Consider the following 19,671-nt stretch of genomic DNA (forward strand, 5'->3'; position numbering starts at 1 on the left):
GTCGTTTTCGCGTGTTCATCGGGAAGTGATTGTAAAATTTCATCATCACTAAGTGAGAATGTTGCTGCTCGGTCACTGTCCTTATCTACACACGCTTGTATCACTTCGTCATTAATGCAAAGTTTAGCGCGACGACCCATCTTTCAATTCTTTCACCACCGATTCTTTCTTGGCGATGGAAAACCCTCAAATTTCTTATTCCCTTCCTGATCTTCAAACATTATTTTCGGGTATGATTTTCTCCAACATCGCATTAAAGTTTGTTGTTTTTCATCCTCCCAAGCTAGCGATTCCATAAAAATAGCGTCTTTAACATTAAGCCCACGTTGGAATTCGGAAATGCTACCATCCTCAAAATAAACTAATTTGCGCATAGAACTTTTCCGATAATTCATTTTAAAGTTGTGAATCACTCCTTGATCCATGGGCTGGATCACACTCGTTACGTTCGGCGGTAAATACACAACAGAAATGTTTCCACTGCTCAGTTCCTCAGCTGGTGGATGTGCTTTACTGTTGTCGAGTAGGAGAATAAATTTACTGTCCTCTAGAAGTCTTTTCTGGCGGCGAGAGCAACTAAACCACGCGCAGGGATTTTAAACACGCGGGAAATTTAAATTTATCTATTTTTTGTATACCTCTATCTTTATCACAATTTTTCGGTTTTCGTGAAAAATATGCCGGTTATTTGAAGTACCGGATACAAGTATTTTCTAAAGTATTTTACTGTTTCATATTAAGTATTTTACTGTTTCATATTGAGACTGTTATTATTTGGTCCTTTGAATTTTGTAGTATTGTCCATTAATTCTGCCCTTCAGTATTATTGGTGCACCTATTGATATCTCACTTTTCCAAAGTCTTTTACCCTGTTTCATATTGAGACAGTAATTATTTGTTATTGAGATGATGAGAGCAGGTAAGGCACCTTGGTTAGATGGGTGTCAAGTGAAGTGTCTAAAAGAGGGAGGTACAGTGAGGCTGGTGAGGTTGATGTCACAGAAAATGTGATCAAGCCTATTCATAGAATACAGGGTTCACTCAACTACAACAAAATAAAAATAATCATGAAGCCAATGCTGGCATTTTCATGTACCCCACTTGTGGCTCATGATGCATACATAGGCTTTGTCATATTCAAGAGGTTTGTTTAAATGAGGGTAGAGTGCTGGAGGAATGCCTCAATAGTTCCACTGTACAAGGGAAAAGGGGACAAGTGTGAATGTAGTAGTTTCAGAGGGATCAATTGAGTAGTTGGGAAGGCTTATGGGAGGGTTTTGATTGAGAGGATTAGGAGAGGAACAGCATGGGTTTAGGACGGGTAGAAGTTGCATGGATCAGATTTTTGTGGTAAGGCAGATATGTGAGAAAGCTGTAGGAAAAGGTAAGGATGTTTTTTGGCCTTTATGGATTTAGAAAGTGCTTATGACTGTAGACAGGAAGGCACTGTGGGAGGTATTGCAAAGCTGTGAAGAGTAGTAGAGCCTGTTTTAGAATATGAAATGAAGAGAGTGAGTGGTTTGAAATTTAGGTGGGACTTCACCAGGGATGTGTCATGTTGCTATGACTGTTCAGTATAGATGGGGTGGTGCAGGAGGTAAATACATGGGTAAAGGGCCTGGGATTAGAGATTTTTAAAGAAATTGGAGATATGCCAGTTGTTGTTTGCTGAAACACTGCACTTGTAGCAGGATCAGAGGAGGGATTAAGGAAATTAGTGGTGGAGTTTGTGAAGGTGTGTGAAAGAAGGAAGTTGAAAATAAATGTGGGTAAAAGTAAGGTGATGAGATGTACAAGGGGAGAGGGTGGCAGCAAATTGAAAATAAGTATTGAGGGAGAGGGACTGGAGGAAGTGGATAGCTTTAGATATGTGGATGCAAATGTGGCGTGAAAGGGAGGAGTGGAGGTAGAATGTAGATTGCGAGAAATAATTGCCTTGGTGGATTAAAAAATATAATGAGAATTAGACATTTGGGAATGGATGCCAAGGGGAGATTGTTTGAAGGAGTGATTGTGCCAATAACACTGTGTGGGGCAAACATGGAACATTAGAGATGAAGAGAGAAAGAGTTTAACTGTGTTTGAGATAAATGTCTGAGAAGTATGGTAGGGTATACTAGCTTGGGTAGAGTGAGAAATGAGGTGAGGAGGAGAGTGGGGATGGAAAAGGAGTTGGGAGATAGGGTTGATGAAAGAGTATAGGGATGGTTTGGATACATGGAAAGAATGAGTGGAAGGAGTGAACATGAAGGGGTGATCAAAGATGAGATAGATGAATGGGGTGAAAGGGGCGTTGAGAAAGACAGGGTTGTCTGTTGAGGAAGGAAGGTAGAAGACACAAGGTAGGAATGAGTGGAGAATGGTTGTGTGTGGATGATGCTGTACATGGGAGTGGGTGGGGGATGTGGGAGTATGTGTGAATGATATTTTGATGCAGCCAGAAGGGATTTCTCCCCGCTTTCACTTTTTCTGCATGAGGGGATGGAAATGGAGTTCACTGATTAAATGAAGTGGCCTTGCTTATGTTGCATCTTGCTGCATTGCTTCTGACCCAGGGCAGGGTTAAAGATGCAGGGATGACCTGTCATCCAGGAGAAACCAAGAAGAGAGGAAGGGGTGGTGAATGGGAGTGGAGTATGTGGGGATGAAATGGGTGGGAGTGGATTTATGCCTTGACTTTGACTACCTCCCTTGTAAGGGGAGAAAAGCCCTTGGTATATGAACGAATGCATTGATTGGTTAAGCTATAAATAGTAATTTTTCTCTCCGTCTAAATTTCTGGGCCTCGCAGGACCACACCTTGTAGAGGTGGGATGGTGTTCATTTGCAACAGTCTGGTATTGAACCAGATTAGTAGTAGTGGTTTTAAGGTCCTCGTCATATTCCGGTATGCAAAGGATTACTTGCTGGCAACATATATCTTTTGCCACTCACTCAACACATGACATCACCCAAGCACAACCAACTGAATGCATATATTTACATCCAGCAGTATGGTACTCAGACAGGTACAACAACTTACCATTTGTACCACACAAAAACACCTTCACACTTAGATGTCAAAACAAGCTATTCATTACCAAACTCTGCTCCAACAAACCCCCCACCCCCAGACATCAGACTCACAGAAAAATACCTCTTGGAGAACCAAAAACCGTGCTTGTACATTTGCATTCAGGGCACCATCTAGCACTAAATCTTCCAACACTTAGGCCTTGTCACAGAATCAAACTGTTTTCAGATGCAATCATCACATAATATATTGAATGTCTCGTTTTACACTGTCTCATACTAGATATTCCTAGACAGCAACAATATGTTTTCTTGAGTGACCTCTGGGTCTCTTGCAAGAGATCAGTCAATCACTTCCTCTCCCCAGGTCTCTCTTACAGAAGACTCGTGGCCTCCAGGAAACTAACAACCTCTGGGTGAGACCTTAACTCACATAGAGAAGAGATATTGTGTTGTTGTCTGGGGACTGTTAGGGTTGTGTTTTGTGTCTGTGTATTCTGTGTGGTGGCTGCATCTGGGGTAGTTTAAACCTTGGGCCAGGCCTACTCTCTGTTAGTATGGTCGTAATACCTGATGGTGTCCTGAGTGCAGACATACTATTGTGGTTCTTGTCAGGTGTGAGAGGGTTTTCTCTTTGGGGCTCATGTCAAGGGGTAATTGAGTATTGTTTGAAGGGTTTCTTTAGTTATCTGGGTGTGGTTTAGGTGGTTGGTTGTTGTAGATGTTGAGAACTATACTGATAGTGTAGTTTTTTTGTATTTGTTGGTTGTGTTGTTAAGGGGTCTCCAAGGAGGAGTCACTTTTTACATTCCACCGTGAAAGCCCAGGGTAATGAATTGAATGATTCTAGGACATGTTTTACTTTCATCTTACATACATACATATACCAAGGCTTTTTCCCCCTTACCTGGGAGGTAGCCAAAAAGGACAAGGCATAAAATCATTCCCACCCATTCCATCCCTGAAAACACTCCACGCCCCTGCACCCTCCCTCCCATCTTAGCACCTCCTAGATGACGGGTCATCCCTGCACCCTGTCCACTGCCCTGGGTCAGAAGCAGTGTCACAGGACACAGCACATCCACAGCAAGGCCGATTCATTAAATCGGCGACCCCCCCTCTCCGTCCCCCCATATAAAGGAGAGGACAGGGAGAAATCCCTTCGGGCTGCGTCAAAATTTTTGCTCGCACACACTACCTCACCCCCCATTCCCCCGTCCATTCCACCTCATGCATCACAACATCATCCATATACAACCATTCTCCATTCACCCCTGTCTTCTGTCCTCTCACGTCCTTCCTCAACAGACATTCCCCTCTTCCCCAAAGCCCCCTTCACCCCATCCATCCATCTCATCCTAGGACGTCCCCTCATGTTCACTCCCTCCACATCTGCCTTCCACACCTCTTTTACTAGTCTTTCTTCACTCATTCTTTCCATGTGTCCAAACCATCCTAATACTCTTTCATCAACCCTATCTCCCAACTCCCTTTCTACCCCCGTTGTTGTTGTTGTTGTTGTTGTCGTTCCCTAGACTGTCTGTCCGAGCAGTCCCGTCTCCCCAAGGAAGGCCACAGCCGAGACTGGGTTTTCCCACAAATCCTTTATAGAGTGTATGTTGTGTTGTTTGCGTGCATGATTGTGTATAATGCAGTCTTCCATTATGTGTTGTATGGTATGGGGTGAAGTGTTACATCCTGGGCAGCTGTTCACAACACGGTCGTCCAGCCTCCTCTGGTAGCTTAGAAGTGCTGGGTGGTGACCGCATCGCAGTCTGGCCAAGTGGACTCTGTCCTTACGTGGGAGAGAGGATTCAGAAGGGTGGATATCAGGGGGTCTGGCATGCAGCAGTGTGTTGTCTTTCAGTGTGTTAATGGAGCGGTGAGTGATATGATTATGAATATGTTTCCGGAGGCTGGTATTTGGTGGTTGTGGAGGAAGAGAAGAGAGTATCTTTGTGTAATAAAGGTCTTTGGGTGTAGTTTTAATGTTTCTTGGTGTGTGTGGGTGTTCTGCTATGTAGTGTAACGGGTGTGATGTGTTTGTGGTGGCTGCAGCAAGTGTTTGTGTGCCTCTCATGTCGAGGTGTTCCTTGACTTTGAGGACTTTTGTTTCATGGTGTAAATGGTCTGTAGGTGATGTATTTGTGCAGCCTGTAATTGTTTTTAGGGCTTTGTTTTGTATGATTTGAAGGGTGTTGTGGTGTGTCTCACTGAGATTAGGAGCCCATGCAGGACTCGCATAATTCATCACTGAGCGTATACATTGTTTGTATATTGTTATATTAGTTTCTTTGTTTTGTCCAAATGTTGTTCCAGTGATTGACTTAAGTGCGTTAAGTCTAGGTGTGCATTTGTTTTTTATGTTTGTGAGGTGTTGTTTGAAAGACATGGATGTATCGTATGTTACACCAAGAATTTTCGGTGTGTTTGTGTGTGGTATTAGAGTGTTGTTGATGTAGAGATGAGGTATGTATTTGTGTTCTTTTGTCCAGTTGGTGAGAAGTGTTGCTGTAGATTTGGTTGGAGCTATTTTGAGTCTGTTCTCCTCCTCACCTCCTCACCTCCTCATTTCTCACTCTATCTAGCCTAGTAACCCCCATCATACTTCTCAGACACTTCATCTCAAACACATTCAAGTTCCTTCTCTCTTCCTCTCTTATGTTCCATGTTTCTGCTCCATACAGTGGTGTTGGCACAATCACTCCTTCATAGAGTCTCCTCTTAGCATCCATTCCCAAATTTCTATTCCTCATTACACTTTTTAATACACCAAGGCATTTACTCGCTTCTCAATTTTCATTCTACCTCCACCTTCACTCCACCTTTTCCTGCCACATTTGCACCCAAATATCTAAAACTATCCACTTCCTCCAGTTGCTCTCCCTTAATGCTCACTTCCAGATTACTGCCACTTTCACCCCTTGTAAATCTCATCACCTTACTTTTACCCACATTTATCTTCAGCTTTCTTCTATCACACACTCCCAAACTCTGTCACCTACTTCCTCAATCCCACCTCCGATCCTGCCACAAGCGCAATGTCATCCGCAAACAACAGCTGGCTCACCTCCCACTTTTCTCCATTTTCCTTAACCATCTCCAATCCCTGACCCACTACCCTTGCATTCACCTCTCGCACCACCCCATCCATGTATAAGTTGAACAGCCAGGGTGACATAACGCATCCCTGACGAAGTCCCACCTTTACCTCAAACCACTCACTCTCGCCATTTCTAATCTTGACACAAGCTCTACTACTCTCATAAGAACTCTCGACATCTCCCAGAAGCTTTCCTCCTATCCCGTATATCCGCATAACCTCCCACAGTGCCTTTCTGTCTACCCTGTCGTAAGCCTTTTCCAGATCCATAAAGGCCCAGAAAACATCCTTCCCTTTTCCTATAGCTTTCTCACATATCTGTCTTACCACAAAAATCTGATCTACACAACCTCTACCTGTCCTAAACCCACACTGTTCCTCACCAATTCCCTCTGTTCCTCTCCCAATCCAACCAATCAAGATCCTCCCATAAGCCTTCCCAACTACACTCAACAAGCTAATCCCTCTGAAACTACTACATTCACACTTGTCCCCCCTTCCCTTGTAAAGTGGAACTATACAAGCACTCCTCCAGTCCTCTGGCACTCTACCTTCTCTCCAGCAAACATTAAATAACCAACCAACCAGTCCACCATCACTATACCTCCTTTTTGAAGACATTCTGCATGGCATCCATCCATACCAGGTGCCTTACCTGCTTTCATCATCTTAACTGCTGCCTTCCCTTCATCCTTCCTTATTTCTCCTCCATTTTCCTCACTCATCACTCTCATTTTCTTAGCATTTCCCACTGCAGCTATCTTTCCCTCCCTATCCTCTTTCACATTAAGCAACTCCCTAAAATATTCTGCCCATCTTCCCCTTACTGCCTTCTCCTCCATTATCATCTCTCCATCTGCACCTTTTACCTTTTCTTCTCTACTTGATTCGCCTCCTCTTCCTCTCTTAATTTCTTTCCAAAATATCTTTTTATTACTTTCAAAATTTTCTGTCATACTCTTACCCCATTTTACATCTGCTCTCCTCTTTGCCTCCTTTACCTTTTTCTTTTCCCTGTACGTCTCATATGACTCCCTCGTCCTATTTTGTAACCAATCTGTGTAAGCTCGCTTCTTCTCTTCTACAACCTTCTTCATTTCCTCATCCCACCATTCACTACCCTTCCTTCTATTTCCTCCTGACCTTGTTCCACACACCATCTTTGCACACTTTGTGACTCCCTCCTTGAACCATCCCCATTCCTCCTCCACACCTACCTCTACTCTATCCTTCACTCCCTCCCACTCCTCCTTCAGCTTCCTCTTGTACTCCTTCTCCTTTTCCTCCTCGTTTAAAGAGTTCACTCTAAGCACCTCCCTACCTTTTGTCCCTTTCCTCTTCCTCCATCTATCCTCCACTCTCAACTTACCTTCCACCAGAAAATGATCTGATATTCCCCCACCCTCTCCCCTTAGCACATGTACATCCCTAACTCTTCCTATCATAATCCTATTTACCACTACATAGTCCATTAAAGCTCTATCTTTCATCTTGGCCATCTTTTTCTTTGAGTCACTGGCTAAAGGTTTTTCCATCTTGTTATAGTTTTATAATGAAGCTACCAGAAATTTGACTTTCCATCTTGTTTTCAGGTCAGATTGAGGTGACTAATGATGGTGCCACTATTCTAAGAAATATTGGTGTAGACAATCCTGCTGCAAAGATCCTTCAAGACATCAGTAAAACACAAGATGATGAGGTAGGGGTAGTGTATAAACTATAGCAGAGCTGTTGAGAGAACTTTGTTTCTCAGCACATTTTGGAAGGGATTACTTGCTATAATGTTCATCAGTCATCCATTTCCTAGATCTTTAAGGAACTGTGGCTGCACAGAACTTGCACATGGAACCAGCTGGCATGCATGGAGGGTAGTACTTTGTTTCATTATTATTGATCAAGCATATAGTGACTATTGCATTCATTATAACTGAGTTTGAGTTAATTTTTGTTTGAACATAAGTAAGGTTTTGTTCATGCATGCAGAAATAGAAATATAAGGCATACATGTCATTAGTGGACATAGAAAATGCTGTAGGTGCACTTGCTAATATTATGTTCATGTGAATTGAAGAAATAGTATATACATATACATACATATATATGTATGTATGTATGTACATACAAACATATACCAAAGGCTTTATCCCCCTTGAATGGGTGTGGAGTATATGGGGATGAAATGGGTGGGAGTGGATATTAACCGTTGTTTTTTGGCTACCTACCTTGAAAGGGGAAAAACCTTTGATATGTGTATATTGGAATTATACATTCACTCCTGCAGTCCCAAAGTTGTTTTCCTTTCCATCGACCATTGCTTCCCAATTTTTTTTAGCTTGTTTCTGGGTCCCTTTTGAAGGAATCTTGTAGCATCTTGCATATTTGAATTCATTGTTGCAGGTTGGAGATGGTACTACTTCAGTTGTGGTGTTGGCCTCTGAATTACTCCGTGAAGCAGAGAAGCTGATTTCAATGAGGTTGCACCCTCAGACTATTGTGGCAGGGTACCGCAGAGCAACGGATGTAGCAAGGGAAGCCCTTACCGAGGTAGCGGAGGACAATTCATCTGATCCTGACAAATTCAGGGAGGATCTTTTAAAGGTGAGTTTTCAAAGATTGACTAGATTTCCTGTAGGCTTTGATTGGGAAGACTTAGTGATCCCAGAAGTGTCATCCCATAGATTTAGTAGACAGTAGGTCAGGTGCATGTCTATCAGCCTCATTCCCCTTATAAAGGAGGTAACCCATCAAGGCACTCATCCACTCCTGTCCACCACCACCCTTGTTTCCCTCTTATCAAAGCTCCTCATGGATGAAGGGTCATCTGTCTCCAGCCTACTTACACATAGCGACCCCCCTCCCCTACCCCATCCCTTCATGTAGAAAATATTGTACCACCCATGATTTAATAAGGTGCCTGTGATTTAGATGTATAACTATATATGTATACAAAGGTTGTTGTCATTCTTTTTTTTTCTCTCTCCCTCTCTCTCTCTCTCACACACACACACACACACACACACACACACACACACACACACACACACACACACACACACACAGCACTAACTGCCAAATGTAATTTGCATTATAAAATATAAAGTTGGTGCTCTATTACTCACTCTTTTTTTTACTCCCAAGTAATAAACACAGAAAACATGATCAAACCAGTTCACAGAATTTGGGGGTAACACATGTACAACTACAAAAAAAAATTATATAATCAAGACGCAGATGCAGGCATCCTCAAAAGCCACATACCCTTTCCCCTGCTCCACCCTTTCTTCTCTCTCATCCTGGCACTTCATGGATGAAAGGTCATCGCTATCTCCCACCCACAGCCCTGGGTCAGAAGCAATGCAGCAAGGCTGCTTCACCTAATCTGTGACTTCCTCCCTCTGTCCCCTCATGCAGAAAATAGAGAATACAGGGAGAATCCCTTTTGAATGTGTCAAAATATCATTCACACATAACCACTCCCTACTCACCCTCTCTTAGCTGAAAGGAGATAAATAACCATGATGTATAAACTTAGTAAAGCTTAGATCAGAAACTAATCTTCCTGAAAAATACCCTGAAGGCCCAAACAAAATATCAAACTTACATCTGAAATGTGGGAACTATAGTAATTAAAGCCCTGATACTGGTTGCATAATGGCTGCCCAGCAATCTAGAACAGAGTACTCATAAACCCTATTCTGAAACAAATTAAACTGCCAGAAAACACATCCTCCTCTACATCCTTCCATTATTTATTTATATATATATATATATATAATTTTTTTTTTTTTTTTTCTTTTAATAAAAATTATCTGTTAAACTGGTATCATAAACTCCATTCTATCACAAACTCCCATCTACCACACTAAAAGGCCTCCATCCTCACATAAAGTAGCCACCCAGGGCATGCACCCATTCTCACCCATCAATCATTTCCCTTTTGTCACGGCTCTTTGTGAATGAAGGGTCATCCCTTTCCCATGCGCACTGCCCAGGGATGACCAGACCTAAATCCCAATGTTCTTTCATATGCTGATGACCTGACAAATAAAAACTAGATCTCTCTATACCAAGGGGGGGTGTGTGTGTGTGTGTGTGTGTGTCTCTCTCTCTCTCTCCCTCCCTCCCTCCCTCCCTCCCTCCCTCCCTCCCCCCCCCCCTCCCTCCCTCCCTCCCTCCCTCCCTCCTCCCCCCCCCCTCCCTCCCTCCCTCCCTCCCTCCCTCCCCCCCCCTCAACCAGTTCAAGAATGCTCGCTTCTCTTCTATTACTTCACCTTCTTCATTTCATCATCCCACCACCGCTACCCCCATACTCCATGTTCCATATCCCATATTTGCACACTTCATCACTCATCTTAAATTATATATTAACTGCATAGATTATAGATTCAGTACCCCATACATGGAGATTGAGAAGTGATCTTTACCACATAACTCTGTATAAATTTACTTTTGAAGATCAAACATATTAGGGTAGCACCTCCTTGCAGAAGTGAAATAGGCAAAAAAAAATGCAGTGGAGGTGGATCAGTGTATTGTGGCCATCTTTGACTTCTCCGTTTTTCCAATGTTATTTACTATACACTGCCTACTTAATTCAGTTCAGTAGGCAATACAACAATTGTACCATATGTGCTGGATATATATTTTTCCCATTACAGCTTTTCTTTTTGTAGTAAAACTGAGTGTAGAAATCTTAGGTACTCTTATATGGAAAAATAGCCTATTGTTGAATGAAAAAGGTCTTGTTGTAACTTATCCTTTTCCCAACAGATTGCAAAAACCACCCTAAGTTCAAAGATTTTGAATCAGCACAAAGAATTCTTTGCCAACTTAGCTGTTGATGCAGTTTTACGGCTGAAGGGATCAGGAAATCTTGATGCCGTGCAAATCATTAAGAAGCAAGGTGGAACTCTTAAGGACTCGTTCCTCGATGAAGGTGAGGCATTCATAGTATTTCTTTGTTGAATGTATTATGTTTATAACACTGGCTCTTTTCGGGGTGGCAGTCAGTGCACCCATACACTCGTACATGTTAACACTGTCAAAGCACACATGCACTCATACACATTAACATTTACGATTCTCCCACCAGAGCATTTTATGGATGAATGGTCCCTATTCCCAGACTGCTTGGGTCAAAGACAATGCAGGGAAACAAGCTCTTCCAGAGCAGGGCCTGAGAGCCAGAGCTGATTTTTCGTTCACTTGCCCCCAACCCTCCTATCAATCTATCTAGACCCCCATATGTGCATGTGCCTGTCTGTATGTGTGTCCATCATCTCTTCAGTTGTGAAAAGCCACTTTCGTTGCCCTTTATCAGCATTGGTAATAGGTGAAAGTGAGAAATAGTAGGCACTGATTAATTATATGTACGTGCTAGTTCACCCATCAGAACATGTATGACCTCAATAACCATACATTGCATTTTCACATGTTTATTTTACTTACATAAATGTAAACTTTTACATGGTGGCCTTGCACACGTAGGATCTGGCATAGTCTTGTACTCACACATTCAAATGACAGCACAATATTTTTTGGACACATGGAAAGAATGAGTGAAGAAAGACTAGTAAAAGAGGTATGGAAGGCAGATGTGGAGGGAGTGAACATGAGGGGACGTCCTAGGATGAGATGGATGGATGGGATGAAGAGGGCTTTGGGGAAGAGGGGAATGTCTGTTGAGGAAGGACGGGAGAGGACAGAAGACAGGGGTGAATGGAGAATGGTTGTATATGGATGATGATGTGATGCAGCCCGAAGGGATTTCTCCCCGTCTTCTCCGTTTATGCATGGGGGGACGGAGAGGGGGGGTCGCCGATTTAGTGAAGCAGCCTTGCTGTGAATGTGCTGTGTCTGGCGACACTGCTTCTGACCCAGGGCAGTGGACAAGGTGCAGGGATAGCCCGTAATCCTGGAGGTGCTAAGATAAGAGGGAGGGTGGAGGGGTGTGGAGTGTTTTCAGGGATGGAATGGGTGGGAGTGATTTTATGCCTTTTCCTTTTTGGCTACATCCCTTGTAAGGGGGAAAAACCCTTGGTATATGTATGTATTTTTTTTTTTTTTTTTTTATAAATATGTATATAATTTACTTATTTTTTACTCTCTTTGTAGGTTTTATTTTGGACAAAAAGATTGGTGTTCACCAGCCTCGACGTATTGAAAATGCCAAGATATTGGTTGCCAACACGCCCATGGACACAGACAAAATTAAAGTATTTGGTTCCAAGATATCTGTTGAATCAACTGCAAAGGTTGCAGAATTAGAATTAGCTGAGAAAGAGAAGATGAAGACCAAGGTACAGAAGATCTTGAATCACAATATTAACGTGTTTATCAACAGGTAAGCTGTACATGATTATGCCAGACAAAGGCTGCTAATGTTTTCAGAATATATTGAGAAACCATAGGACAGTCCTTTTGTTGATGGATGGGTGGGGATGGGTGCATGCCTTGGCTAGCTGCCTCCTTTATGAGGGTGACAAAGCCTTTGGTATATAGATGTAGTTCTTTTGATTCTAGAATTTATATTGTAAACCAGAGGTAGTGGCAAAGACTGCTCTAGGAAAAGGCTTATCTGCACACTAGCAAACTATCATTTGAGGGGAACCTCTTTTTGCTTGTAGATTAGTGCCTACACTGGATCAATTGTAGACAGCTGTGGCTGCTTTATATATGTATTTTTAGTTCCTATCAAAGTGTTATTCAGTTTAGAAAGACTTGCATAGTTTAATAGTTATTGCTCTTATGAAGCAAGTATTCACAAACCCTAAATCAGCATTTCTGAAACTTTTCCAGTGCTTGCAACCTCTTGCTGAAATGTCTTATTCCTAAACTATTCTGTGATTTATTTTTAGTTAAAAATTTTGTGATAAAACAGGAAAGTTTGGTGATAAAATGGGACTTAACCGCTTAAGTACGAGTCAAATTCTTACTCGCAGCATTGGCTGCCATACTTACAACTCATCACACTACTCGCATTTTAAAATATAAATTCACTGCTGTATTACTCGTTCTCTTTTACTTGAGTAATAATAAACACACAAAATGTGATCAAACCAGTTCTTAGAATCTGGGGGTAACTCGTGTACAAATACAAAAAAATATATATATAATCAAATGTCTATTTCTAGACATTTATGGTGGGGGGGTGGGAGATGCTGCCACCAAGTATTCCCACTTGGATCATAAGAGGCGAGAAAAACGGGATGGGGATTGGGACCAGGCATCCTTCTCCCTGTAGCCCCACAGGGGACATTCCTAAGAAAGGTAAAGGCATAAGAGGGTCTAGGAGTTTTCCAACCAGCATCCTAAAGTTTGGGTCTTTTAATGTGCATGGATGTGGTACAGGTGAAAGGGAAGAGATAGGTAGTATGTTTGTGAGAAGAAAGATGGATGTATTGGCTTTGAGTGAAATCAAGTTGAGAGGGAAGGGTGAGTGTGAGTTTGGTAGTGTAGTTCGGAAGTTCTCAGGAATGAAGAGAGAGCAAGGGAGAGAGGGGTGGCTATACTAGTAAGTGAAGAGATAGGTAAACTTGGAGTGGAAGGTTTCTTCAAGGTTAATGTGGATGAAGGTGAAACTGGGAAAGGAGATGAGGGCTTTTGTAAGTGCATATGGGCCTGGTGGTGAGTAGAGTGTAGAGGAAAGAGAGGCTTTGGATAGATTTAAACGAGTGCATAGTGGGACTAGGGAGGAATGTCAATGTAGTAGTATTGGGAGACCTTAGTGCTAGGGTAGGAAATGAACCAATTGACAGAGTGGTTGGGAAATGTGGAGTTCCAGGAAAGAATCATAGTGGAGAGTTGATGGTGGAGATGTGTCTAGAGAGTTGATGATAGCAAATATAGTGTTTCGGAAGAAAGTCGAGCCTAAGAAGAAGCTGAGAGAGGAGTGGGAGGGAGTGAAGGATAGATTAGAACTAGGAGTGGAGGAGGAATGGGAATGGTTCAAGGAGGGAGTCACAAAGTGTGCAAAGATGATGTGTGGAACAAGAACAAGAGGAAACAGAAGGAAGGGTAGTAAGTGGTGGGATGAGGAAACAAAGAAGGTTGTAGAAGAGAAGACGAGCTTTCACAGATTAGTTACAAAATAGGATGAGGGAGTCATATGAGAGGTACAAACACTTTCAAAATCCTTCTGTCTTCCTCTCTTATGTTCCATGTTTCTGTCCCATACAGTGCTGTTGGCACAATCACTCCTTCATACAATCTCTTTTTAGCAACCATTCCCAAATGTCTATTTCTCATTACTATTATTTAATCCACCAAGGCATTTACTCACTTCTCTCAATCTACATTCTAACTCCACTCCTCCCTATCCTGCAACATTCTCACTCAAGTATCTAAAACTATCCACTTCCTCCAGTTGCTCTCCCTTAATGCTCACTTCCAGTCTGCTGCCACTTTCACCCACATTTATCTTCAACTTTCTTCCTTCACACACGCTCCCAACCTATGTCACTAACTTCCTCAATCCTCTCTCTGATCCTGCTACAAGCACAGTGTTGTCCACAAAAAACAGCTGGCGCACCTTCCACTTTTTTCCATTTTCTTTAACCATCTGCAATCCCTGACCCACCACCCTTGCATTTACCGCTCGCACCACCCCATCTATGTATAAGTTGAACAGCCAGGGAGACATAACACATCCTTGATGAAGTCCCACCTTTACCTCAAACCACTCACTCTCTCCATTTCTAATCCTGTTTGAGATTTAAGTCCCGTAGTGAAGTGGTTAATGGAGCGGTGAGTGATATGATTATGAATATGTTTCCGGAGGCTGGTATTTGGTGGTTGTGGAGGAAGAGAAGAGAGTATCTGTGTGTGATACAGGTCTTTGGGTGTTGTTTTAATGTTTCTTGGTGTGTGTGTGGGTGTTGTGTAGTGGGTGTGATGTGTTTGTGGTGGCTGCGGCAAGTGTTTGTGTGCCTCTCATGTCGAGGTGGTCCTTGACTTTGAGGACTTTTGTTTCATGGTGTAAATGGTCTATAGGTGTTGTATTTGTGCAGCCTGTAACTGTTTTTAGGGCTTGGTTTTGTATGATTTGAAGGGTGTTGTGGTGTGTCTCACTGAGATTAGGAGCCCATGCAGGACTCGCATAATTCATCATTGAGCGTATGCATTGTTTGTATATTGTTGTATTAGTTTCTTTGTTTTGTCCAAATGTTGTTCCAGCGATTGACTTAAGTGCGTTAAGTCTAAGTGTGCATTTGTTTTTTATGTTTGTGATGTGTTGTTTGATAGACATAGATGTATCGTATGTTACACCAAGAATTTTCAGTGTGTTTGTGTGTGGTATTAGAGTGTTGTTGATGTAGAGATGAGGTATGTATTTGTGTTCTTTTGTCCAGTTGGTGAGAAGTGTTGCTGTAGATTTGGTTGGAGCTATTTTGAGTCTGTTTGTGATGAACCATGTGTTGAGTGTATCAAGGTATGGCTGGATTATTTCTGCAGCTTTGTGTTATGATGTGTGCATGTGATTGTTATGTCGTCTGCGTATGAAGAGGTTTGTATTTCTGAGGTGTCTGGTGTGGGTAAGTCATGCATGTATAGATTAAAGAGCATGAGGGATAGAACAGAGCCCTGTGGTACTCCATTCTTAATGTTTCTGATGTGCGATGATTGGCCATTATATGACACATAAGCATTCCTACCTGCCAGATAACTGGCCAGCCATCTTTTGGTGTTATTGTGCATGTCTGTGATATATATTTTATTTGTTAGGTTGTGGCGGGGGATAGCATCAAAAGCTTTACTAATATCTAATGTTATAAGAAGTGTTCTGTGGTGGGGCCTATCTGAATTGATGCCATCTAAAATTCTCTGTGTGAGGTTTATCAGAAGAGTGTTTGTGGAGTGTAGTGGCCTAAAACCGTATTGTGAGTCAGCAAGGGAAATATGTGGTGTGACAAGTTTAAGTATTAGGCGTTCAATGACTTTAGAGGGGGTGCAGAGAAGTGTGATTGGGCGGTGCAATGTTGGGATTGTTGGGTCTTTGTTCGGTTTTGGAATGGTGATTATTTTACCATGCTTCCAGATGTTGGGTATAGTGTTGTGTGAATAGCTGTAGTTTGCAATGTTTGTGGTCCAATGTGTTTTAGGTGGATGTTACTTATGTTATCAGGGCCACAGGCAGATGAGTGCTTGAGATTATGTATTATGTGTTTTGTCTGACTGTCTATGAAGGGTGTATAGTCTGAGTCTGTGGGAAAGTCTCTTATGTCGAATAGTGCGTCGGTCATCAGGGTGAGAAGTGAGATGGCTTGTCTGTGCAAAATGATTTATGAGTGTGTTTGCTTGTTGTCTGTTTGAAGGTAGATTGTCTGTTGTTGTGATTATTGCTGCGTGAGATCGTGTTGTGTTACTGTTGGATAGTGTAATGCTGTTGAGTGTGATCAAGTGTATTGATAAAGTTTTGCCAATTTTGTGTTTTTTGTTCGTGTATTTTATCGGCAATCAGTGTTTAGTGTTTGTATTTGGTCTGCTATGTTTTGAGGGATAGGTGTGGGGGTATTGTGTTTAAGTGTGTCTCGTTGTCTGATGAGGCCTTGGATTTCTGGTGTGAAGTTGGGGTTGTGTGATTTTCTGTTGCCTCTAGGGATGTATCTCTTGTCTGCATTTTGTATGATTGTATTAAAAGTGTGCACATCATTGTTTATGTTTGATTGATGTACTGTTAAGTGTTTCAAAATGTTGTTCTGTCTCTTCAGTAAAAGCTTCCCAGTTAGGTCTCTTGTAATTGGTGTATATGTGTCTGTGGCCAGCTGGGGTGCATCTTGTTTTGGTGGTGGTGATGATTGGAAGGTGGTTAGAACCAAGGGTTCCGACAACTCTCCATGATGTTGTTGGGGTTAGGCAGGGGGAGCAGAAGGTGATATCAGGAGAGGAGGGAGTGTATAGGGCTTGGTGTGGGATATGTGTATGGTTATGTGTGTTGTTCATGGTAGTCAATGAGTTAAACTGAGTCTGTATATCAAGCCCTCTGTCTGTGTCAGGGTTGTCGACATACCAGGCAGACAACTTGGCGTTGAAGTCACCACCTATGATCAGGTTGGGGATTGAGGCTAGTTGGCTAAATTGAGGCCTGAAGGTGTTTGGAACTGTGGGGGATGATTGGGAGGGAATGTACATGTTAACTATTGTCAGTGTTGATTTGTTGCCTGTGTGGATTCGAATGGATTGGATTTCTGTTGTGTTATCTGTGGTAGGGAGGAGAATTTTGGTTGTGGCACTTGTGTCCACAAAACAGATGGAGTGGTGGTTCAGGGTGATGAGTCCACCGCCATAACCGTCAGTCCGGTCTTGTCTGATGGTGGTGTAATTATGAAAGGATGGTGTTTTGTGCGAGTGTCTTAGTTTTGTTTCTGTATGATTGCAATGTGTATGTTGTGTTGTTTAAGAAAGTATTCGAGTTCATGTTTTTTCGTGTTAATACCGTCAATGTTGTGTTGTAATATGTTGATGTTGTGTGTTCTGTATGTGTTGTATGTTGCTGTTTGGGGTTGAGGTTGGGGTGTTAATGGGGAAGGTATAGGATCTGGGTTAGAGGGGGGGGAAAGGAGAGATTAGGGACAAAGAAAGGCGAGTACTGATTGGGGATAAGGGCAAAGGGAAATTGGGAGTGGGTAAGGGTGCTGGCTGTGGTTGGGGAGGTGGGAGTGGGGTTACTGGAGGGCAGGTAAAACATGTCAAAGTGTTTGTGTCAGCAAGTGTTGTACAAGTGAGGTGGGCCCAGTTTTTGCACATATTGCACTGAACTGAGCCCTTTGTCTGTCTGCTCGAAGTAATGGGTTTAGAGCATGTTGGGCATGTGTATTTTGTGGTGGGCCCAGGATTGCTCTCTACATCTCCGGCTAAAAGTAGAAGAAGAGGGGTGATCGCCGGAAAATCACCCCTCGGTGCAGAAAAAACATAACATTGCATGTTGAGAAAAGGGATTGTGGTACTCCCCAAGGCAGTCGTAGCTCCTCTTGGGAATCGGTGCCACCTGTGTAGAGCCGGTGGCCAGGGCTGGTTGCCGCCGTTTGGCCCCCAACTCTTGGGGTTGGGGGGTGGTCCCACAACATAGATGGTGCGGCTCCAGGACCTGGTAAGGGAGTTGGGAGATAGGGTGAATAAAAGAGTATTGGGATGGTTTGGACACATGGAAAGAATGAGTGAAGAAAGACTAGTAAAAGAGGTATAGAAGGCAGATGTGGAGGGAGTGAACATGAGGGGGTGACCTAGGAAGAGATGGATGGATGAGGTGAAAGGGGCTTTGGGAAAGAGGGGGCAACCTAGGATGAGATGGATGGATGGGGTGATGGGCTTTGGGGAAGAGGGAATATCTGTTGAGGAAGGACAGGAGAGGACAGAAAACAGGGATGAATGGAAAATGGTTGTATATGGATGATGTTGTGATGCATGAAGTGGAATGGGTAGGGGGATGGAGGGTTTGACACCGCCCGAAGGGATTTCTCCCTGTCTTCTCCATTTCTGCATTAGGGGACTGAGAGGGGGGGTCGCCAATTTAATGAAGCGGCCTTGCTGTGGATGTGTTGTGTCTTGGGACACTGCTTCTGACCCAGGGCAGTGGACAAGATACAGGGATGACATGTCATTCAGGAGGTGCCAAGATGAGAGAGAGGGTGGAGAGGAGTGAAGTGTATTGGGGATGGAAGGGGTGGGAATGGTTTTTATGCCTTTGTTTTTTGGCTACCTGCCTTGTAAGGGGGAAAAAGCCTTTGGTATATGTATGTATATAATCAAGATGCTGATGCTGGCATCCTCATGACACCTACGTAGGCATCATTGTACTGAAGTGGTTAAATATGGTCTACAACTTTGAAAAAAAAAAAATTGGTTATGCCCATGATAAGAAGAAAATCACTGGTTATACTCACGATAAATTTTTGCAACAACAAAATCAGTTTGGCTATATTGTATCCTTATTCACATTTGGGTTTCATATCACTGCTTATACAGCATGGACCAACTAAATCAGCCTCAGAGTTCTTGTGTTTTGCACTCCAGTTTAAGAACCACTGTCTTAGATGAATGTAGACCATGGTTTACCAAATATCTTGGATTTGGCTATACATACATACATACATATACCAAGGCTTTTTCCCCCTTACAAGGGAGGTAGCCAAAAAGGAAAAGGCATAAAAATCATTCCCACCCATTCCATCCCTGAATACACTCCACACCCCTCCACCCTCTCTCTTATGTTGCTACTTTGTGGTTGCTATTGTCATTAGGAATAGAAAACTTCAGTCAGTGAAATCATTCTTTTGTCCCAGGTTTTTCTTTCAGGAGAACCATGGTTCCTAGGTACAAATGTTGGTCACCAAACAAGCTCACATTTCACTCAAAGAAATTTTGTTTTGTTTAGGGATAGTGAGTGTGGAACACTATAGAGTGAGGTGGTCAGTGCCACTTTATGATGGTTACATGTATGACATTTTGATTATATGGCCAGGTCTTTTTTTTTTTTTTTTTTTTTTTTTTTTTTTCCTCTCTCTCTCTTTTTCTTTTTTCCAAGGGTAATTAATCTTAACACCCTAACTTCTGTTACA

General features: G+C 42.6%; 1 protein-coding gene across 1 annotated transcript in view; it reads left to right on the top strand.

Moving 5' to 3' along the window:
• The window catches only part of CCT2 (chaperonin containing TCP1 subunit 2), a 37,489-nt gene that overhangs the window by 9,763 nt on the left and 8,055 nt on the right, over positions 1-19,671 (top strand). Inside the window, exons 3-6 of the mRNA XM_076206825.1 lie at positions 7,708-7,814; positions 8,513-8,713; positions 10,886-11,051; positions 12,230-12,458. Coding sequence (XP_076062940.1) covers positions 7,708-7,814; positions 8,513-8,713; positions 10,886-11,051; positions 12,230-12,458 — 703 coding nt within the window. The remainder of the gene's footprint in view (positions 1-7,707; positions 7,815-8,512; positions 8,714-10,885; positions 11,052-12,229; positions 12,459-19,671) is intronic.

This window comes from Oratosquilla oratoria, chromosome 23 (assembly GCF_046742065.1).
Source record: "Oratosquilla oratoria isolate Oo_2021 chromosome 23, ASM4674206v1, whole genome shotgun sequence".
NCBI classification, from domain to species: domain Eukaryota; kingdom Metazoa; phylum Arthropoda; class Malacostraca; order Stomatopoda; family Squillidae; genus Oratosquilla; species Oratosquilla oratoria.